Source organism: Calonectris borealis, chromosome 6 (assembly GCF_964195595.1).
Source record: "Calonectris borealis chromosome 6, bCalBor7.hap1.2, whole genome shotgun sequence".
Taxonomy (NCBI): Eukaryota; Metazoa; Chordata; class Aves; order Procellariiformes; family Procellariidae; genus Calonectris; species Calonectris borealis.
In genome coordinates, this window is record NC_134317.1 from 18856366 (window position 1) to 18879408 (window position 23043).

Genomic DNA, 23043 nt, shown 5'->3' on the forward strand with positions numbered 1-23043 from the left:
CCCAGTGTCCTTCCTAGTGTGTCCCAACTAATCCGATTTCCTGATTGAGCTGAAAGTTAAGTGCATGGGGAAAATCTGTTGTATCCACAAAGGTCATGCCAACCACAGAGAATTGGATTTTTACTAAATTACAAAAGCTTTTAAATTAGTCTTACAACAGGTACCTTATTTTAACCTTATCCATGGAAGGATGATGTGTCCACGTAATTCTAAAAGCCTCATGTAGGAGAACTGAGGCTGTCTCTGACTATCATGTCTTGTTTTTTAACAGAGAAAAGGAGCAACTGAATGTGCTACTCCAGGTGGCTCAGGTAAGTTTAACAGTTATTCTTTTCATATGCCTTCTCTGAATGTCTGCGAAGGGTCCTTCATTGCCTACGCTTCGCCTGGAGCTAATATTGTTATTGTGGCAACACTATTTAAAAAATGGGCTTTGTGCACTCAAAACCTGCAGGTGTTTGGCTTTGGCAGAGTTGCATAGAGTTAACAAGGTGGGGTTTTTTCAAGGCTCGTGTACCAGCTTGCATAGTTCCTATTTGAAAATTTCTGTATTGAACATGCAGCATCCTTTTTTATCTCTACTGCTTGAGCTTATTACATGACCTTGTGATGTGCTACTCTGTGACACGGTCTGTTTTGCTGGATTGTTGCCTGTAACAGCAGAAATAAGAGTGCAGATGGCTGTTACCATGGCTAAAATAAACCCCTTGTAACTGATCTAATTGTTTGTTAGTACTTGACATATCAAAGAGCAGACCACCTACCCTGAGGTGTGTGAAAACAGCTGTGTATCTTCTTATTTCTTTTCCCAAACCACTTGTGTCTTGAACAGGCCAGCTCTGTTCAGGAGAGATGACAGATTAGATTATAAAAATTCATTTGTCCACAAGTAAGAGTCAAGTAGAGAGCAACAAGAGCAACAGGGTAACTGTAAAGAAAATGGAGATTGTGACTTAAATGTGCCAGTTCGTTGGCGGCATTGTCATACTCCTATCAGGAAGTACATTAAATCCTTTTGGAACTTATTTTTGCTTTTTCTTGTGTGTGTATGTTTTCAACGTCCTCCGTTGGGGGGAGGGGAGGGTGGCTTTATCTTATAGCTAAACATCAGTGAAAGTTACCAGTATCTTCCATCTTCTAATTATTGTGTACTTGCTAGAAATGTCCTGTTACTTCAGTGTGGAGAATAGAGGAAGACAGAGTCTTCAGCAGCCAGCCAGCCATCGTCCATCCAGTGATGCTAAAGCATGCCAAGAAATTCTGGGTGGAGTTTTGGTGGGGTGGGGTTGGAGTGGATACAGTCCTTCTTCATTGCAAATATCCCTTCCAGACCTAGATTCTGATGGTGAGACCCCCAACTCAGGAAGCGATGAAATCCCCAAATGTTTTAATGAATTTCTGGGAAATCTTCAGCTCTTAAGCAGGCTATGCATATATGTGTTCGTATATAGTTGCTTTCTTCTATATGCGTGTATGTGTGTGAGATAGTTCAAAAAGAGATGACGGATTTCAGAACGCTTTTATCCAAATTGTAGTGTACAAAGGGCTGTAACATGAGCAGCAGACAGAGAGGCTCTTCTAAAAATTCACTGATCCCAGTGAGCTACTTTGTACGATTCAGAAAGGAGGTAGGCTGCTGGAAAAAAGGAGGTACCTGAAGATCCCGTAGTTCTACCTTTCTCTTTTACACCATGCATGATTGCAGATGCCGATCAGAAAAGGAGAGGGTGCTTAGAGTCATCTTTTTGCAGATGGGAAGTACAAGGCAAGCACAGGAGGTAGGAAGAATGAAAGGTCTGGGCAAGGAAAACATGTAGGTTGAAGAAACTGCTTTAACACGATTATAAATTCTTTAAGGTGGAAGCAGTAAAGACTGAGGAGGTAGATATTCCCCTGCAAGAAGAAGAGAGACGTCAGATGGAGGAGATCTTAAGACTGGAGAAGGAGATTGAGAAGTTGCAGCAACAGAAAGAGGATCACATGTCTATCATCTGTGAAAACACCAGGAATGAAATCAATCGGCAACGAGAAGAAGAGATCCAGAGGCTGGAAAAGGAGGCATCTAGGGTTGCCCAGGAGTTCTTGGAGCTGCTGGATTTTGGCAATCTGGATGAAAGTGTGCAGAACTTAGAGCGCTCACTTTCTAGTGAGGGGACACTCAACATTGACTGCAGCCTGGTGGCACCACTAGCTGAAGAAGAAGTGGATGAGGGTTTTCATGCTGATGATGAAGGACGGCCAATTTCCAGTTTGGTGTTCTTGAATCAGCACGGCATAAGAAACAGTGATAACTACTCAGAGGAAGGTGTGGACACAAGCCTTTCACTTCTCCAAAGGGAAGTGGGAGAGGCTGTCCCAGCTCCAGGACAACCTGTGGAAAGAACCGCTAGCCCCAAGGAGCAGAGAGCCCTATCTGACCCAGCAGAAAGCATTTACAGCACTGTCTCAGATACACAGAGGAGTAACAGTGGAGAGGTGGGAGAGCCGATTTACACTTCCCCCCCGGATGTGGAATCTGACTATGACCATGAGGAGTTTGATGGCTGTGGAGATGCAGGTAGCGCCTCCGCTGAGCCCCTGAACGGTGAGGAAGGTCTGAGACACTCCCATGGTACTAGCCTGGACTCCAACCGTGGCAGCCTAGACTCGGTAAGAATCCCTCCCTTCACCTTTCTGGACATTAGTGTGTCTTTGTTGATATTTGTAACATCCTTGCCTTCTTACTGTACGCCTGCTTGCTCTGGGTATTGTTACTAACACATAACTCTCTCTTACATCAATTATCAGCTTGAAAAAAAAGGAAGAGTCACAGACAGGCTGAAGGCCAGAGGGCTTGTGACTGTCCAGTGTTACTGGTACACAAGCTAGCACATATGTAACTAGGCTATTTTATATTGTTTCCATCACTATATATTAACATAACACCCTTTAGGAAGACTGAAAGCAGGCAACTCGTATCTTGTAGGTATATGTTCTACCTTAGAGAGATTTCACAGAAGTAGCCTGAGCTTCTAGTGGAAAATCACAAGAGGAAATGGGAAAAGCTGGGATTTGATTTGTTTCCATCACTGAAACTCCTCTTGTTCTAGTCCTGTTACTGTTCAGAGTCAAGGGTTTATTTTCAGCTGCTGTGTACAAGTTAAGCTATTCTAAGGTTTGAAGACATTTCTGTGCTGATCCAGGCTGGGACCTGGTGCACCCAACCAAGACCACTGAACCTTTTCATTCCTACTGCAGGGACAATGACAGGGTAGTAAAGCTGGGCTATTAGCCTCGCACTTGAAGCATCTCAGCTTAGATCCCACACTAGGCTCTGGACCTCCTGAGTGCCCTCAGGCTGGTTGCTTAATAATGCAACGATAAATCCCCTTACAGAACAGGATGTCAGATAAGCCCACATAAGATTGCGAGGAGTTTAGGTGTGAAGCCAATGACAGCCATAAAAATACTTCAGATAAATGATGTCCCTGAGAAGAGAGACTTGAACTACAAAATATCTTTTAGAAAACAATTGTTTGGTTTGTTTTTTTTTTAAAGGAATTAAATTTACTTCCTTTGCTATTCTTTTCCAATGGCAGATTGTGACCCATCTTAAGAAGTTGCATGATTTTTCCTGTTTGCATTTCCCTAATGTCAGCTGCCAGCCATCAGAATTTTTTTTGATGTGATCTGCTTGAATAAAGGTACCTTCTCTGTGGGCAGGTAGTCACAGATCACTGTCATGTAATCTTCAAGTCATGAGTCATTCTGTCACAGCCTCGGCCAGTTTCTACCATTCTTCTTAAAATGTAAATAGAAGTGGAGGATTTTTTTGGGCTCCTCATGAAAAATCCGGTTGATACCATGTTATGGCATGAGCCATGGGAAGAGATAACTGCATCTGGGTCAAGATCCCATCAGTAGCTGCTGATCCAAGAGTACCTGCTTTTTGAAACTTAATGGCAAGAGAGGGAGAATGAATGAGTGGAACAGGAATGAGACAAAAGGGGAGCATAAAGGGGTCACAGAGAGAGGACAGACGGGAAAAATGAAAAGAAGCAATATGCATCTCAGGAAGGAAAAGGAGCTGCCTTCATTAGTACTAAATTAATGAAGCCGATCAAAGGAAGTTGTATTTAAGGTAAAGGAAATGATAGGGTAATTTGGGATTTCATGTGTGAAGTACTTTCTTATGACTGAGGGCCATTATCTAGTTGGAGAACAGGGATGAGTAAATACTGTACTATTATTTCAGTAATTTAGATCTCTGTTTTTAGGGTTCAGTTATCCTGCAATGTGCTTTTTTTCCTGATGAACACAGAGCAAGGCATTTGCTTGCTGGGGTTATTTAGTGCTCCGTCTTGTCCAGCATCTTGGCATGTCTGCCAAAAAAACTCAGAAAAATCCTCCAAAATGAAAAATTCTCTCTTAATCCCCTTAAATCAGATTTTGGACTGTGGCCTCTGCCTTGAAACAGGAAGGTTTGTTACTGCAGGTAACTGGAGTTTTCTAGCCACATCCACTGCTGAATGTCACTCTCCTTTCTGGTATGAAAATTCCATGCTCTGGAGACTCTTGCTTTAGGCGTTAATGGGTAAGCTGTCAAGCCTCTAGTTTTGCTGTATTGCTTTTTTTGTAAGGGGAGTATGTGTAGTTTTGCACCTTCTGATCATGTGACTTCTCCAGCCTCGTTACTTTACTCCAGTCCTCCTGTGACCAGGAGAACCCAAGTAGCCTGTATTTCTTCTTTTCCTTTTAGTTTCTGGACAGTGAAGAAGAAGTGGATGTTTACATTGATACAGATGAAGAGTTTTGTAATGGACGAGTCACCATCTTCAATGGCTCAGGACCACCCTATTTTCACAGCTATCTCTACATGAAGGGTAAGCGGCTTTAGCCAAAACCATGGAAGGATGGAATCCAGGAAACCCGCTTTCCTCTTCTGTTTCTCCAGAATCATCATCTTATCTGCTCTTGGTTCTCTGTTTACTCTCTCTTCCCCGCCCCCCTATCTTTTATTTAAAACAAAGAGCTAGGAGGTGGATGTCAGGGAATTAGACTGGGTGTCTTTGCTACAGAGACCTAATTGTGCCCACTTGGTATGGGCTTAAATGACTCATTCTGAGCTACAAAACTGAATACAATACAAAAATATTTGAGTAGTGCAGGTATTTCTATATTTTGTGTTTGTTTCACTAGTTTGTTCTGTTTTTTCTCTGTCCAAACTTCAGCATAACCTTGTTTCTCTCCATCAGCTCCTTTGTTTCATGTGGGAGCTGAAGTGGCAACTAAGTGTCCATGAAGCAGGATCAGATTGGAAGCATGGCCCTTGTTGCATGTCTGATGAAATCTTGCTCCCTCACTTTGCAGGAGGTCTCATGAACCCGTGGAGGCGGCGCTGGTGTGTTCTGAAGAACGAGGCCTTCATGTGGTTCCGCACCAAGCAAGAGGCACTGAAGTCAGGCTGGCTCTATAAAAAAGGTGGAGGCATGTCAACACTTTCACGCCGCAACTGGAAACGCCGTTGGTTTGTGCTTCGAGAATCCAAGCTGATGTACTTTGAGAATGATAGCGAGGAAAAGCTGAAGGGGACAATTGATATCAGAAGAGCAAAGTGAGTGAAGAAATAAATCCTTTTGATCCCTAGTATTCGCTCTCTGAATCAATAATGAAGTGCCCAGTGATGCCAGTTCTTCGGCCTATGTATCTCCCATAGGGCTAGGAGAATCAGAAACGTAAGGGAAGGAAAAGACAATTAGAGCTTCTAGTTTTACTCTGGAGGGAGTAAAGACTTGATAGTTCTTTCTCCAGTCTTGCATTTCATAATCTGGCAGAAGGTCTTTCCAAGCCATGGATGGAGCCAGACCAGGAGGGACTAATTAAGTACATACCTCATGCATTCTCCCCTTCCCTGACTCCATCTGTTTCCTGGCTTCTCCAGGCATTTCAGAGAGGTGGTGTGAAGCTCACAGCGGGATTTGAATTTGGCAGCATGTACTATGCCTTTTCCTGAGCCCTGAATGCTCTTTTTGCTGCCATGGCCAATTCCTCAGCTCCTGCTGTAAGAAAGAGAGACTAGTCACCTATTAGCATTATGTGGGCCTGTAAAGTGCCAAAAAGAGTGGCACACGCAACTTTGTAAACAGCCCTCTATACCAACCTCCCTGTTATCTCATCTTCCACCTAGTCTGCTGGTCTCTTGAAGAAAATGCATTTAACGCCTTAAGCTTTGCTTTTGTAGTAGATTAACTGTACAAATTTTTTTAAGGGGACCCTAAAAGTCTTAATGAGTATTAGAGGAATTTTGTATTTCTCTCTCAGAGCTACAAGCCATCCGAACGAGTGATTTCCCTTCTGTATGGTGAATGGTACAATGTGAAAAAAAATTGGCCAGATGGAATTTATGCCTGTTAAAGGTTTTCAGTTTTGGCTCTTGTGATTTGCTGTGTTCCAGGGAGATTGTGGACATTCATGAAAAGGAGAATGCCTTGGACATTGTGACAGAAGATAGAGTTTATCACATTGTCGCAGAGTCACCAGAAGATGCCAGGTATAAGAGGGAGTTTTGTTAGGTTTGTTCATTCAGTGCAGGTCTGAGCCAGCTACTCATGGTAGAGCCTGAGAAACATAATCACTTCCCTTTTGCTGGAGAAAAGAGGGGATTCGTTCCAGAGTGTCATTTTGTGCTTACTGGGAGGTAGCACACCTACTTTGGGCACTCGTTGCGATGGTGGTTCAGCCTATCAGTCAGTCACAGGACTGCCACCTTCTTACGTGTCTGTGAGCATGCTGAATTCAAGGGTTACTTCAGGAGACACACAAAACCTTAATATAAACTGGAACATCTAATAGCTGATTTATTTATTAAATGGAATCTTGAATCAAACAAAAAGTCTATTCATGTTGTCTGTAAATGATTGCGAGAGCAGCTGGGTTTTATCCAGGAGACAGAGAAAAGGCTGCAGCTTATCAGAGTCTGTAGTGTCATCTGATAAAATCTTCCCAGTGCAAAGCAAATAAATGACTCATGTCCTTCCTTCTTGGCGTCCTGGCCAGGCAGTGGGAATCAGTTGTTTAAGGGCAGGTTGGACAACCTGTTCTGGCTATGCAAAGCCAAGTTAAGAGGTTACTGTCTGTAGCTGCTCATTCTTTCCACTTTTTCCACTCTTACCACGGCTTCTGCTCTCTCAGCCCAGCCAGTGTAACTATTTCCCTGATCTACTTTAATCTGATTCTGTGAAGTTATTTAGGGTCTGTTGTTATTTCATTTGGGTGTAGAGAGAGGAAGGGGGAAAGTGTTTGGACACAAATAAATTAACAGAAATAGACTAAAGAACGGCCACATGAACTAGAAACAGGCAAATTCAAGGGGAAGTAGCTGAAGAAACAGTAACTCCTTAACCCAGAACTTCCACAACTGGAATAGGCATGCCCCAAGATAACATTGCAGAATTGCTAGGGCAAGCGTAAACTAAATGTGGCCTCTGTCAATGCCGTATCAGTCTGTGTTCTGAGTGAGAAGAAAGCACCAACACTTGCACTAGCAAAGGGCAGATTAGCAGATGTCATAGAGTATCCAATTTGAGAATCCTCCATGAAGTCTAGATATTTGCTGATCTCACTGGAAGCTGCAGATAAGAATCTGCTTGTTCTGCAACAGAGATGAGCCTCCAGATATGTCTGTAACGAGAAGCCCCTTCACAGACAAGTAACTTAACTCCAAATTAACTTATAAAAAACCTCATGATTATTTGACAGCCATATGACTTTCAAGTTTATGAGCAGATCAGAGAGAGACTAGTTAAGAAGGCTCCCAGGCGTCTCTAGGACTCTAGTCCAAGAAGATTCCCGACTGACCCTGTCTTTACCACTGCTGTAGGCTCTTCTCAGTCTGCTGACATGTGCTCCCTGGTAAGGCCACTGCCTGCTTGAATAGCAAGTAGAAAACTGGATTTTGTGGGAGCAGCTGTCAGTGGGTTGGAGTACGTACACAGAATTTTCATGGATAAATAAAGAGGAAGGAGGACATTAGAGTCTGGTATGATCAGCCCAAGAGATATTTTGTAGCATAGTCCTCAGGAAATTGTGAATGAAGACATTTTCCCACAGGCAGCTTTCCAGGTTCCTTGATCATATTGTAGAGCTAGCTTCACTACCCAAATCTTAACTTTGAGTCTGTTTCGATTGCCAGCGGTTGGTTTAATGTTCTGAGCCGAGTACACAGCGCTACAGTGCAGCAGCTGAGGGAAATGCAAGATGAACAGGCCAATCCAAAGAATGCTGTGGTGAGTTACTGTGCAACCAGTCTGCGGGCATGCTTAGAGCTCTCTATGTTTAACTATTTTGTGCATGTTTTTCCAGCACGTGCAGTGCTGTAGTTCGTGACCAGTATAAGAAAGCTGGACAATTACTATAAAGAAACAGCAAAGCTGATAGAAAAGAGGCTAAGCAGTGGGGAACATGGTGGTTGTGGTGGGTGGCTTAGCTTGATCACCAATAGCTCTCTTTGGTTTGAGGGGAAGAGGCGGGCTGCCTCATGCAGATCAAATGTCTTTGGATGGGATTACGGGACTAATCTGGGTCACAGTTATTCCAGACAGAAGATATGCAGTTGGGAGAAACAGTGTATTTATATACTTTGCTAGTATTGAGATACTAGCAAAGGTTATTTCAGACCTTCATAATGCTCTGTGGAAATTTGTAGCTCTTTTTCCTCCAGTCCTGTGGAGCCCTTGCACATCTTCTCGTGCTGTTTAGGGAGCAAAGATGACTCATTCGTGCCTTTCTCATATGTTCATTTCTGCTCAAGCTATTGGAATTCAGAAGAATGTTTTCAGTTCCAGTCCTATTCACGAAGGAGAATGTCTGTAATTTAAGATGCAAGCAATTCCTGTTATCTGTGTCTTTCTCACTGTACAGGGAACCCTGGATGTTGGGCTTATTGACTCTGTCTGTGCCTCAGACAATCCTGATAGGTAGGTACAGCAACCTGACCATCTCTTAGATCAGAAACTCTCTAACACATTTTTGTGGGTAGGTCCAGGTTTTCTTTGGAGTTTGCATTTGTTTAAACTCATAAGAATTTACCTCCAAACAAATAAACATAAAAGTTTTCAGCTTGTTTCAAGCTATGTCACTTCACAGGCATGAAGTTCACACATACATTTTCTTTGAGTGAAAGTTTCTCCTTTCCCTCTTAGAAGTGGAAACAGCATATCTCAATGTCAAGAAATTATAGTCTTACCTATTATTAACTCGGAACAAAAATGGCCAGCAAAAGCAGCGCTTCCAGTTTTTCAACAGAGTAATTTTGAGTTAATCTTGTAAATTTAGGGGAAACAGCATTGTGGAAGAATAATGGATAAATTTAGAAATCTGTACTCTTCTTGAAATCTTTGCAATGCAACAGAGCACAGACCTTTAGTTCACAGACTGGTTAGTTTCAGAGAAGAGATTATGGGACATTTCATATCACTTTACGTTAACATTTAATTATTTCCTACAGTGTTAACAGGTTCAGCCAGGGCAAAGATTCTTACTACAGTGCTGAAGTAAAATGTTAGCTATTAAGTTATTTACCTCTGTGGTCTGTTTTTTTTTCTTATACAGGTTGCCAGGACTTCGGGGTTACTAGTTTAGAAAACGCGTATCTCTGTAGTGAACAAAGATTTTGTTGATCAAAATGTTTTAGCCAGTTCTCAGGCTAGGCTCCTCATAGTTAATCTGTGTACCAGTAAAAAACTAGGCACAAATAGTAAGCTGAACAGTCAAAATTTGTTCATGCGTCTGCTGAGGTACACTCTTCTGGAGTATCAATGTTTGAATCAACGTTAAACAAATTCTGAGGTGAATGCTTATTTTTCAACCAAGGTTTTTATGCAGCTAATTTTTATCTTCCACAGGTTTTTGCAATGTCCAAACAGTTGCTTGTTTTGCACCTTTTACCTTTGGCTTCATACTTGCAATCTACTTTTCAATTTCTCTGTTTTCTCATAGAAATCAGTGTTTGCTTTCAAAACTTTCTGAGTCTATCCTCTTGGAACTGGTCATATTTTTATTTTTCCATTTTTCTGTAAAGCATCAATTCTGTGCAGAATTGTGAATATTCTTTTGGTAGGACACATTTGTCTGTTGCAAGAGAAGGACAAAGTCATTTAGGAGCAACATAACAGTTTTTCCTCTGTTTTGTCAGGATCAGCTCATCCTTTTTAAAACCAATCTCAAACCCATTTTAGCTGACCCTGCTGGGACCTACGTTTCCTACTGCATCACTGCTTTTAATAAGTACGAGGAGAATGGCTATAGTAGCTCAGCCCAGTGATACTAGCACTAGCTCAGTCCAGTCAGAAGGTAGAACAAAGTCCTTTGCTTATGAACCCAGGACATTTTACATCTGGTCATTAGCTAATTAATGTTTTCTAGTCTTTGGAAATAGCTTTTGGAAGATGTTTCATCCCATTTATCTGGTCTCTGCATTCATCAGTTTGCAGACCAACTGCACAGGAGATGCTCTTAAGTGTTTCTACACTTCTCTGTAGTTTGTATTCAGAAAAATCTTTCTGCATTGTTTATGGGAAAGTAGAGGACATGGCTTTGGGTGTGCTGTGAGTTGAGATATTTGTGTGATTACGACCAATTTTAATGCTTTTGTTTTCTGGCAGACCAAATTCTTTTGTGATCATCACAGCAAATCGAGTGATTCACTGCAACAGCGACACCCCTGAGGAGATGCATCACTGGATCTCCCTGCTGCAGAAACCAAAAGGCGAATCTAAGGTTGATGGCCAGGAATTTCTTGTGAGAGGTAAAAGGAAATGCATGCAGTTACAACATGTGAAACTCATCTTCCATTTATAATCTGAGGGAGAGGTTTGATTGTGGCTAATCCAATCTGGGTTTAGCTGCTCCCCAAAACCAAGCATTCTTTGTCCCTCTCCACCTTCCTGCCCACTGCTTGCCGCATCCTGTGTTGTGCTGGCACCGCGTTTTATCTGATTCCCTGTCAGGTGGATTCAGAAAGCTAAAGCTGGAAAAAAATAAGTACTTCTTTATACATTTAGTTTTCTGATGTTAGTTCCATAGCCTATTTCAACATGTCCAGCAAATGCCATCAGGGAATAGGAGGGAGCATGGCTGCTGTTTAGGAGCAGCTGGTTTAGACTGACTATAACATGACACTGCAGCTTTTGTTTTCAGAAAGCTCTGTTCCTTCTGACACCTGTCATGTAGAGAGGGAGGGAGAGAGATCTTTGTGGGATTGCTGCTGCCCTCAGCTAAACAAACTAACCTGATTATGGTAGACATAGTGAGGTGAGAAGAATTCTCTGAGGCTGAGCAAAAGATTTAAATTACGTCTCTAGTTAGAGCTTAGTTGGAGATGGAGGAGCTGATGTATGAGTTGTGATCACACACATATTACAAAATATTCCCCCATTTGTCTCAAATATTTTTAAATTTCCTTAGTACTTTCAGCTCATCACATGGTCTTAAATGTATGAAGACACTCCTGATCCAATCTGTAGAAAGCAAGTGCATGAGCAAATTGCCTTATGTCTTCCTGAAAGCGTCTATGAGGGAATAAGGGTCTGGGAGTGGTCACGGCAAGGCAGGAGGACAGGAGGAAAAGGGTGACCAAAAAGTGGCATAAGCCTTCCATCCTGGTTTTAAACAGTTCAAGGAGATTGAATGATGCAAAGCAGATTATTAGACAACAGTTTGAGTACCTTAAATTCAATATACTTGTAAGGCAACAGTTCTTTTTATCTCATGTTGTTCATAAGTTAAAGAAAAAAAGGAATGTTCCTTTGCAAAGTCAATTTATGCTCTGCATTTCACAGTCAGATATCTGTGTGACAGTGGTGTAGCCACAAAGGCATATATTTGGGAAGGTCTGTCTCTTTATCTTTTCTTTATACAGAACCTCTGGGCTCAGTCCCACATTCTTTGAACTTTTTGCCTTGTGGGTGGACATTGCTTTTTACAGCTCTGAACAGAAAAATGTCTTTTTGACAGCTTTAGCAATGCAGACTGTCATTTTTTCTTTTATAGTAAGTAAAAGAATTTTCTTTTTCTTTTTTTTTCTTTTGTGGGGAATCTAAAATGAGAGAGAAATTATTTTTCCTAACCGTGGGAGGAAGAGATGCATGTAATGCTTAAAGATCTTTTTACCAGAATACGTGTATCACCAAACCTCTTCCATCAAGGTTTGGATAGGCATTTGGCACCTCTTTGGAAGAATGAATTGTAAATTATTTATTTGGATGTTTATGACTTGTGAGGGAAGCATCCTGAATAGAGGGATGCCCTCATGGCGATAGGAAACTAAACCACAGATCATTGATAAAAAATACATAGGGCTGAAGGATAGAACAGCTCTGTGGAAAATTTTGGGCTAGTTTCTTACAGTGACTGTGCAGGATACTGCTATAGGCAGTAAAGCAGAGCTGGTAGGTCCCAGCATGAGCCTTTTGCAGAGAGATGGAGTTCTGGCCCCAGAGGTGGAGAGCCACCGGGCAAGAGACAGGATTGCTGTGGTGGTGAAACCATTGACGCGTTTGTGTTCCTGTGCTAGGCTGGCTTCATAAAGAGGTTCAGAGCAGCAACAAGATGTCCTCTCTGAAGATGAAGAAACGCTGGTTTGTTCTGACAAACACTGCCCTCGATTACTACAAGTCATCTGAGCGCACAGCTGCCAAGCTTGGCACGCTTGTGCTCAATAGCCTCTGCTCCGTAGTGCAGCCCGATGAGAGGGTCTTCAAAGACACAGGTAAGAGGAAGAAAGCGGTAATGAGCAGACCTCCCATGTGGAGGGAAGTCTGGAGTTGCCTGAAGAGGGGATGGTGCAGGAATGTAATGGTGTGTCATGTTGAGAGGTAGTCTTGATGTTGTCTGAGGCTCTGTGTCTGGCTGCAAACATCTTTCCCCACAGAAACTGTAAGAGACTTGCAGAGGGCCAGAGAATAGTGTGCAGATGAGGCTAGTTCCCTCACACCTGACAGAGATACACAGTGCTCACGTTTTTTCACTGAGTAGTATCGCTATTTATCTAAGTGTTTCCCAAATTTGGGAATGGGGTATGAGTTCTTAAAGTTGAAATGTAAATACCAATTAACACTGTAATTATCAGTACATCTCCATAAATAACTGTCACTTTGTTGCATGACCTACATTTGTCTCTGGGGTCAACAGCAATGGCGTACACTGTAAGTCTTTTTTGTAGTATCACTCAACTCGTTAGAACCAAAAGATGACAAGACCTATGTGCAGCGTGACAGTTCTGGGAAGGCAGGATCTGGCATGATCCTCCATTGCTTGCCTAATGAGTTTGGGATGGAACTAGGCTTATGAGGCGAGGGGTGAATCCCATCGATAAAGAAGGCGAAGCTTAGAACAAGATTTGAAATACTGGACATTTGAATACTGGCGTCACGTGGGATATTTTTAAAAAGGGCTGAAAGCAAACTGGAAGCTGGAAACGTAGTAAAGTGAGATGAGAGGAATTTATTCTGCTCACTCGCAAGAAATCGTCCATGTTTTTGATCTCAACAGATGTCTAGGGCTGCCTTTAGCAGAGTGAATTGTCATCACTTAGACCTGTTCTCTCAGTTTATGTCAAACATATTATTTTTAAAAGTTATGAGAATTGATTTGGCAATCTGACTGGGTGCTGTGTTTGGAGTGGTCATTTTCTGAGTGATTAATAGCACAGTGTAGCCCAAACCCTGTCTGTGAAAGTGATCTGCCTGGTCAGCAGGGAAGCATTCGTGTTACACTGTGAGATACTTGTATCTTGGAAAGCTGTCTTTGTGCTAAAACCTGGATTGGGACCTTCCTGCTGATAAATATGTTTTGGGAATGGGGGACATAAATTTTAATCAGGCACACTATATGTTGCTATGAAAGCAGCAAGGGTTTTCCTCAGCCATGTGCTACAGACAAAAAGAGAAGATAACATGGAAGCAAGTTTCACCTTCCAGCTTCTTTGTATCTCCACAGGCTATTGGAACATCATTGTCCATGGGCGAAAGCACTCCTACAGACTGTACACGAAGCTTTTGAATGAAGCTATGCGCTGGGCCTCTGCCATTCAAGGTGTCATTGACAGCAAAGTTCCCATAGAAACACCTACACAGCAACTCATTCGTGACATCAGGGTAGGTGGCATCGTGCTAATTCCAAGTGTGCTGGGAGCAGCCAGATCACTACTGGCCTTACCCAGTCATTGCTGAGAATCTGGCAAGAAATGGAGTTGCTGTCTTAAGGAAAAAAGAAAAGAAAAATAAATTATTTCTTAGAAATCTAAATGATTGTGCAACTAAATAATAAAATCTTAATGTGAATTTTATTTTGAATTAGCATGTTAATTGATCTGCATCAGTTTAGGCTACAACTGCTGTGATTACACCATTAAGCATTTGCAGATCCCTGCTGCATCCTTTCCTCTCCCTAAGCATCCTCTGGACACAAATATAAAAATTTCCAGTACTACCAGGCATGTGACTTTGCTGTACCGTAAAGTCCTCCTCACACCTTAGGCTTGTGCAGTTAAATAGCAGAGTAAAGTTGTGCCACTCTGGCAAATTAAATTCAGAATCATATTAGAAGACAGACCAAAGCATATTTCAGAAGAAATGTATATGTAAGCATATACATTGTGATGAGCTCTAAAATAGATCCAGTTAGATAGTAACTGTTCAGGAAGAAAGAGCTGGAAGTGATTGTGGAGAACCTTGGAAAACTTCAGCTCAGGGTTCAAGGACAAATGGAACGTTAAGTATTGTTAGGGAAGGAATATAGGACAAAATGTGGAAGAATGTGATGACAGTGTGTATGATAGTGACAGGCCCAGATTTTGAACACCATGTGCATTTTGGTTTTCCGTTCTGTAAACACATGTAGTACAACCAGACAAATTCAGGGAGGACAGGTTCATTATTACATACTAAACATGGTGGATCTGTGGTCAGAAAGTCCATTAACCGTTTACTGTTGAAAGTTTGAAGGATATACCAGGGAGGAATTGTGCCACACAAGCCTGTTACGTGCCTGCATATCAGCTGCAAGCCACATTTGAAGTCAAGATCCTGTGCTTGGTGACCTTTGGTATGACCCACCATGGCCATTCTTATGTTTAATTTTCAGAAATAATGTACAGAGTAATTTTTATATGTGAAACCTAGTCCCTCTATGGACCTCCAGAAACTTAGATAAAGGTGGTTGAGCTTGAACCTAAATGTGTAAGGACATCCTGCGAAAGACTATCCCCATTTGAGGATAAATCTTTTTTTTTCCAGGAAAACAGCACGAACTTTGAAGTAGTGGAACAGACATATAGGAGGAACCCAATCTTGCGATATACCCAGCACCCTTTGCATTCCCCATTGCTTCCACTACCGTATGGAGATGTCAGTATCAACTGTAAGTATTTTACCCATGTGACAGAATCCACTCACCTTTTGAGGATCAGTGTGGAGCCTGAGCACCACAAAAGTGGTCTGTAGGCTCTCTCTATGCAGGTGAAGTCCTTCTGGGGCAGTGTAGCCCACAGGGTTCGGAGAGAGGGAGCAGTCCCTTTCTCTACCCAGAATGTATTCTGGGTCCACTGCCTCCTATCTTAGGAACACTGAATCTTAAAGTAAATGGGGGCAGATAGTTTATCATCCGTCCTGGAGATGTGCAGCCTGTCATCCTTGAGCTGCAACTGGGTTGCAAATGGCTCCAGTGCAAATCCTACAACAGGATTACATCATGGCGGTGGGATAGTATTCATACAAAAGCTGCTGTAAAACCAGACTAAATGAATCCTTTCTTCAAATGCTTCAGCAACATGAAAGAGCTAGCCTGTTTGATAGGCCACCAGAAAACCAAAGTGATTTGTTGATGATTCCAGAATGCTTGGCATACTAAAACTAAAAGCTGCTGCTAAAAACCTATAGAAGAATCTCTAACGTGGAGTGACTGGGCCACAAAATCTTTTCAGAAATTAATTTCAATCTGGATATGCAAAGCAACGTATATGGGAAAAACAGTCTGCCACATAGGCAGTGATGGGTCTGAGTGATCTAGTTCTGCTTAGGAAAGTGAACACAAATTTACATAGCTTTGTGAAAATGTCAACTCTTGTGCTGAGCAGAGAAACAAAACAGCTAATGCAAGCTTTTGAAAGCTTAGAAAAGGAAAAAGAAAGTCTTTGTGCGGCTGTATTGATGTATCATGCACCTGCGTCTTGAATACGGGATGCAGCTTGGCCTTCCACATCTTAACAAAGATACAGGAGAAGTAAAAACCTACCCAAAGGTGATGAAAGGCATAGAAAGACTTGCGTACAATTAAGAGGCTAAATAGACCAGGACTCTTCAGCCTCAAAAAGAAGTTTTTAGGCTAGAGGACTGTCATGGAGAAAGTGAAAGGGGAATAACTGCTTACTGTCTCTCCTGATACAAGGTTTAAATTAAGTGGCAGATTAAAAGCACAGAAAAAATAAATTGTGAAATACAGAAAAATTACAGAGCAAGTACTTACAGTGTGGAACTTATTGCTATAGGGCTGAGGGCTGTGTATTTGTATTGTACAATTAATGCATGGCCACTGGGGAAGCAATGACTGTATAGGAGATTCAGAAGGACCTACAGCCCCAGAGAAGTGCAAAGGAGAATGCAAGCCTGCAGCAGTATGGTAGTATCACATACTTCTGAGCAATTCAAAGCAGACATTTAGGTGCTTAAAATATGTAAGCAGTGTTGGTGTAGGCATTTTAAATCTAAACGATAAGTAAAAGCTGCGTCTGTGGTACAGCAATTTGGCAAAATTCTGTGTTGGCTCGGGGGTCAAAGCTAATACGGCACAACACAGAATTTTGGAAGTACGAAAGCCAGGCTTCAGTGTCTGCATTCAGGAACCTAAAGCCTTAACTGCATTAGTGACCCTCTGCTCTATAGCTGCCTCTCAGGTGAGGAGACAGTTTACAGAGAGATGACTTTCTGCCACCCCTTCACTTGTGTCTGCAGATGAGGTGCCAAAAGCTGTCTCTTGGCACCTCATCTGCAGACACTGAAGCCTGAACTAGATTTCAGTGCTAGTTTCCCTTAAAAACATTACTCTGCTTTTCTGCACAGTATATCTAAAAATGGATTTGCAGTGGTGACAAGTTAGATGTTGGCAAATACTAATTAAACTGCATTTGCACATTTAAAGGGGAAGCATTAATGAATTTTGAGTATAAATTCAAGTTCAGGAGATGAGCTAACACTCAGATTGCTGTTCTTCCGTGACAGACTAGTACAGTTGCTAGTAGTGTGGCTGGGCCAGTAGAAAATGAGGGAGATGCTCACCTCTTGCCACCTTTGTGATCGTTCCCCAGTGCAACAAGAGAAGGGCTACAGCAGCTTACAGGATGAAGCAGTGAAGATCTTTAACTCCCTCCAGGAAATCGAGACAGTGTCTGACCCCATACCCATTATCCAAGGCATTCTGCAGACCTGCCATGATTTAAAGCCCCTTCGTGATGAAGTGTACTGTCAGCTCATCAAACAAACTAATCACATGCCGCATCCCAACAGTACTGGGAACCTGCACCACTGGCAGCTGATGTCTTGCATGAGCTGCACTTTTCTGCCCAGCAGAGGGATCCTTCGCTACCTCAAGTTCCACCTGAGAAGGTACACGTCCTTTTCATCTGCAGCCTGTTTCCTTTCTCCCTGTTACCTTCCACTGCCTGTTGTAGTTATCTGTCTCGCCCTCCTCCTGGGCAAACACCTTCCTGTGGTGTCACAGCCCCCTACCTTTGTGCACAATTCTTGCTACCAGTTGTTCTGTTGTATTCAAACTCCCACCTTGCCACCCATCTGTTGTGTCGAAAGGATGTGGAAATAAGGCTACCCAAACAGAATACTGTGAAACTGTGTTAAAAGTGGATGTACAGCCAATCACCTGCTACTTGCTAATGTCCGTATAAACATTCTCAACCTGCAGGAAAGGTGAGGACTGTACTTTCATATTCCTTGAAATATGTACTACCTTGCAGCTGACACAGTCAAAATGTGTGCTGTGGAGTAGATGTGCGTAAATCCAATTTCTAATTTTTCAATATTTGCTTAACTAAGCACATAATGCTTACAATTTGTATTTCTAATCTGCTTTAATCTCCCGTTTTCATGAACTAAACATTTACATTTCTTCCCAATTCGTGTTCAGTATCTAACGCAGCTTTCCAAAGCAGCCTGCATTGGGGCTGAGCTGCAGCCATGTAGTCTCACTCTATTCATTAATGATGAGAAAGATCGATAAAATCTATTTGATTCCTTCCAAGCTAGGAAAGAGTGAGGTTAAATTTGTGTGAATACATCAAATAGCTACATCCCGGGCCTGGTTCTAGGAGATGCTGAGAAGTACTCCATGTTGCCATTTCATGTTTTTACCACTGGAGTTGCAGATCATGTTATAATTAGAACTGCTGGCCTTGGAGGGAAGAGAACCGTGTACAAGCATCTACTTTCTTGATTCTGAAAAATACTGTAAAAGTGGCTCAAGCACAGCCAGCAAATTAAAAAACAAGAATAAATGAAAAAAAGTTTATATTTGATTTCGTAGTTTTTAATCTCAGTTTTGTAAATTGAGATAGTCAATCCTACTATCTTCAGCTGGTACTATACTCCTGAAAGTTTGAACTGCTTATTTCGTACGTTGCTGAGAAATGCCACTGAAGTGACTTTGGAATGACTAGTAAAAGCACGTTGTATGGTTTAGGAAATAAGCAGGCTTATTCTTCCTGTGGTTGACATCACTATCTGTACTGAACTCTTTACGTACAGTAGTCCAAGTTATATGGTAAGGTGCATGCTTTCTGGTTCACTGTGTGATGGCTTTTTTTGCTTCTCTTTACAATTAGGGTAAAAGACCTTTTTCCAGGCTCAGAAATAGACAAGTATGCACAATTCATAAGCGATTCCCTGAAGAGAACAAAGACAAGGGAGTTTGTGCCCTCCCAGGAGGAAATACAGGCTCTTCTCACCCGTGAAGAAATGACCACAACAGTGTACTGCCATGGCGGTGGCTCCTGTAAAATAACCATCAATTCCCACACAAGCGCTGGAGAGGTAATGCATTAGTAGCATTAACCAGATGTAAGCACACCTCTGTGCTGTATCCACAAAGTCTGTAGGGAAGGCTCAACTTATTCTGCGGGTTCAGAATCATACAAGGCCTATGCCTGGGTTGTAGAATATCACTTAACAATTGTGTTGCAAAATCTAAACACTTTTGGTGTTCTGCCCATTGGAAAGGTAATAATTCTGAAGACTTGCCAACACAGTTTTCTGGACAAGTTGAAATTCCAGTTCATGATGTAATCTTTCTAGAAGGGATATTCTACCAGTAACCTAATGGTTAGCAGAAGGAAGATTTCAGGTTATAGTAGGCATGTCTGGGAAAACATTAGTGCTAAACAGAGGTAAAAATAGTAGTAAAGAGTGAAATTGTTACTAGAGGAACCGAGAATATCATCATGACATCTAAATCCATTATGTTCTTGCATCTTGTGCAGAGTTCTAATTCCCTCATCTTCAAAAGGTAGCAAGATTGAAAAGGTTCAGAGAAGGAACAGCAAGGATGACCAAATATAAGTAATGGCTTCCTTCCAGGGAATGATCCTTTAGGGTTAGAATCCTTTAATCCAAAAAGGAGATAACCAAGGGAAAAATGTGATGGAGGTCTATGAAATGATGGGTGTGCTGAAGAGGTACTGATTCTTCGTTGTGAAAGTGTGTGTAATACCTACTCTGTGATCTGTATCTCTCTGATTTTGCAGGTGGTTGAAAAGCTGATCCGAGGTTTAGCAATGGAAGACAGCCGTAATATGTTTGCGCTCTTTGAACATAATCAGCAGGTGGACCGTGCTGTTGAGAGTCGGGTGATTGTGGCTGATATCTTGGCCAAGTTTGAGAGGTAGAAGAATGTTTCATAAAATCTTTAACTCCTAGCTGGATGCAACACTGATTTAAATGATAGTACAGTCAGGTAGTTTTATCCAAAGCAGCGGCAGTGATTCAACTGTTCACTCTGGTTTGAACTTCCCTTTGGTACGGTTGAAACGCTCTTTCTCATTGTGTGGAAAACCATGTTCACATCTATTTTGGTGACAAAGAAGCATTCTTTATCAGGCTCGTCAGGACAAAATTAGTAGTGCCTTTATCAAAGAGTAATGGTTTACTAGCAGAGCTCAGGGAAGGTTTGCTTAAGTCTGATTATGATCTTGTCAATTTACATCACAATAGCTGTATCAGAAGAGCGAGCAAAGATCTGGGCATAGAAACGCAGCTCTAATTTCTTACTGTGGACTGTGATTTTGTGGCCAGACATACAAAGAAAGCAATAAGTTGTAAAAGAAGCTGGCAGTGCTGTTGTCTATTTTATATCTGTTCTAAAGACAAAAATAAAATTGTTCCAAATGGTGGCAAGGCTGGTACTTTTCAGAGTCACAAGATTACATCGAAACAGTATCTTGAAAACGGGGACTACTTTGTGTCCTGCCCCCAACTCTTGCATTTATCTAGAACTGTTGGTCTAGTTTTTTGATCAAGTATTTCTGATAAGAACTTTTGAGTCCTTCTGAATAAAAATTTCATGTGATTCAGAGGAAAAAATGGAAGTTACCAGAAAAGTCTGCTGCACTGAGATTGTCCTGGTAAATTAGGTAGCTCTGTATGCTCTCTCTTTCAGAAATACGGGGGTACCTTCATATTGTGAGTTGCACTGTGGACATCCCAGTACCATGGTGCTTCTGGTTACTGTTTTTTTCCCCTCTCATTCTCTTTCCCATCTTACAGACTTGCTGGCTCTGAAGAAGAAGAGGAGGAAGGACAATGGCAGCTGTATTTTAAGCTTTATTGCTTCTTGGATATTGAGAATGTTCCCAAAGATGGGGTGGAGTTTGCCTTCATGTTTGAGCAGGTAAGCTTGCTCTGGGAGAATGATTTGGTTTCCAGGGTGGCAGATGCACACAGGAGTGTACAGGAAAGTGGCTTACCTTTGTGTTAGAAGTGGGAATGCTGGTTTGAACAGAAGAATTCAGTGTGTTGGATTTTTGCCTGGAATCTACCAAGCAGATACATTGCGAAGTTCTCTAGGGAACAGGAGCATTAGAACAAAAGCAAGAAAAATGAACAAGGGCTTCAAAAAACTGGAAGGTCAATGATAATAAAATGCTTTTAAAATTTATCTTTAAATTTAAAAGATACAGAAATTTGGATAATGATTCAAGAAGAATCATTAAAAGTAGCTGCTTGCAGAACATAGGTGTAAAAAAAACTGGAAAATCTAGCTATCTGTGTATCAGCTTACAAGAAAAGCACATCCTTGGGGTGTTACAGGAATTGACTAAAAAACCTATCTTTTGGGTAATTTCTTTTGATTAACAGAGAGGCACTACAGAAAAAGGAAAAGAGAATGTAGTTGACAATATTTATCTGCTGAGTAATCTTTTTTTAAGTCACTGTACTCCATAGCACAATGATGGTGGTTAGGCCAGAGATCACACCGCTATGAAATAACCTTGCAATTAGGGATGCAGAACTAAACTGACTGGAGTACCCAGCTGTGCGATTCGTCCCATCTTTCTTGCTTCTAATGAACACTTTGATCTTGCCTCAGAAAATTACAGCTGCTGAAAATTAATTAATACGTGTTAAAGGGGGTCAGTGTCATGAAGACTGAAACTCACTGACAGTCAAATGGATGGCATGTGCATCACACAGACAATGGTTCCCTAAGAGGGTTTCTTGAAATGAAGATTAAGTATTGTTAACTACAGAATGTCTAGGAAATGGTCAGGAACAGGACATCACGGTACTCGGTGGAAACTCCCTGTTGTACCAAACTCCCTGTTGACTTTCAGTCTACACAGCTTTCACTAGCAGAGCGTGGTGGAAGAGAAGTAACAGTAGGAGAGTAGATGTTATCCAGACATTAGATGGATGTAGCAAAAAAAAACATAATAAATATATTTCACAGAAAAACAGGCAAAGGGAAGCAAGAAGGTTGGGGGAGATATCAGATGAAAGAGGAGGAGGTTGGAGGCGCTGCTGTGCAATGAGACTGAGGTTAAGTCTTGAGTCTATTACATCTCATTTTCTGGTGTTGAATATAACCTCCACACAGGAGCTGTAGCTGGTACAGCACAAAACAAATTGTCTCAATTCCGGTCTCTCCCATCTGTTCCAGACCTAAAACTCCTCATTATAAGACTTTCAGTACAGGATAGGGGCCCCTCAGAGATCTCTGTCCTGTCCAGGCTTGCAGAAAGAGGTGTTCCCTCCACATCGACCACTTGCAGACTTTGACTTCTTTATTATAATGTCTGCTCTGACCTCCTGAATTATGTCTTCCCTGCTGGGATTGGCTTTCCTGCTGGGATGGGCAGATGCCATGGGAATCTGTACGTGGACTCAGCTGTGAATAAAGTGTGCTTCTGCTTTCTAATGAGTTTGGGGGACTTTTTGTTTGTTTGTAGGCTCATGAAAGCCTCATAGATGGCCATTTTCCTGCACCAGAGGACACTCTCCAGCGCCTTGCAGCTCTACGGCTGCAGTACCTTCATGGAGATTATTCTAAAATAAGTTGGACCCTGGATGGAATCTACCCAGTTAACAGACTAAAATCCAAAATACTGCACTCAACAAAGAGCAGCGGCACTACCAGTCACACTCTGGAGAGGAGACGGACCAGCTTCCTTGAAGGGACGTTGAAACGTAGCTTCAAGACAGGCTCTGTAAAGAAGCAGAAGGTAGAAGAGGAGCAGATGATGGAGATGTGGGTAAAGGAAGAGCTTTCAGCTGCTCGGGCAAGCATAGCACAGAAATGGACCAAGCTGCAGGGACTCTCTCAGCATCAGGCCATGGTGAAATACATGTCCATTGTAAAGGAGTGGCCGGGTTATGGGTCAACCCTCTTTGATGTTGAGGTGAGCGATGTACAAACTTACGTAACTACTACCAAGGAGAGGCATCAGTCTGGCGAAGAGATACAGCTATGTGTATGACGTTGCTCAGCAGCAGAAGGGAATTTCTGGAA

At 42.0% G+C, this 23043-nt stretch overlaps 1 protein-coding gene across 1 annotated transcript in view; it reads left to right on the top strand.

The window, feature by feature from the left end:
• Positions 1 to 23043, top strand: part of LOC142083536 (unconventional myosin-X-like) — a 94156-nt gene that overhangs the window by 67275 nt on the left and 3838 nt on the right. Inside the window, exons 24-39 of the mRNA XM_075153069.1 lie at positions 272 to 311; positions 1858 to 2649; positions 4739 to 4862; positions 5350 to 5593; positions 6434 to 6529; positions 8171 to 8264; positions 8899 to 8954; positions 10641 to 10783; positions 12551 to 12745; positions 13975 to 14132; positions 15273 to 15396; positions 17339 to 17636; positions 18866 to 19073; positions 19784 to 19920; positions 20802 to 20925; positions 22484 to 22933. Of these exons, the coding sequence (XP_075009170.1) occupies positions 272 to 311; positions 1858 to 2649; positions 4739 to 4862; positions 5350 to 5593; positions 6434 to 6529; positions 8171 to 8264; positions 8899 to 8954; positions 10641 to 10783; positions 12551 to 12745; positions 13975 to 14132; positions 15273 to 15396; positions 17339 to 17636; positions 18866 to 19073; positions 19784 to 19920; positions 20802 to 20925; positions 22484 to 22933 (3283 nt within the window). The remainder of the gene's footprint in view (positions 1 to 271; positions 312 to 1857; positions 2650 to 4738; positions 4863 to 5349; positions 5594 to 6433; positions 6530 to 8170; positions 8265 to 8898; positions 8955 to 10640; positions 10784 to 12550; positions 12746 to 13974; positions 14133 to 15272; positions 15397 to 17338; positions 17637 to 18865; positions 19074 to 19783; positions 19921 to 20801; positions 20926 to 22483; positions 22934 to 23043) is intronic.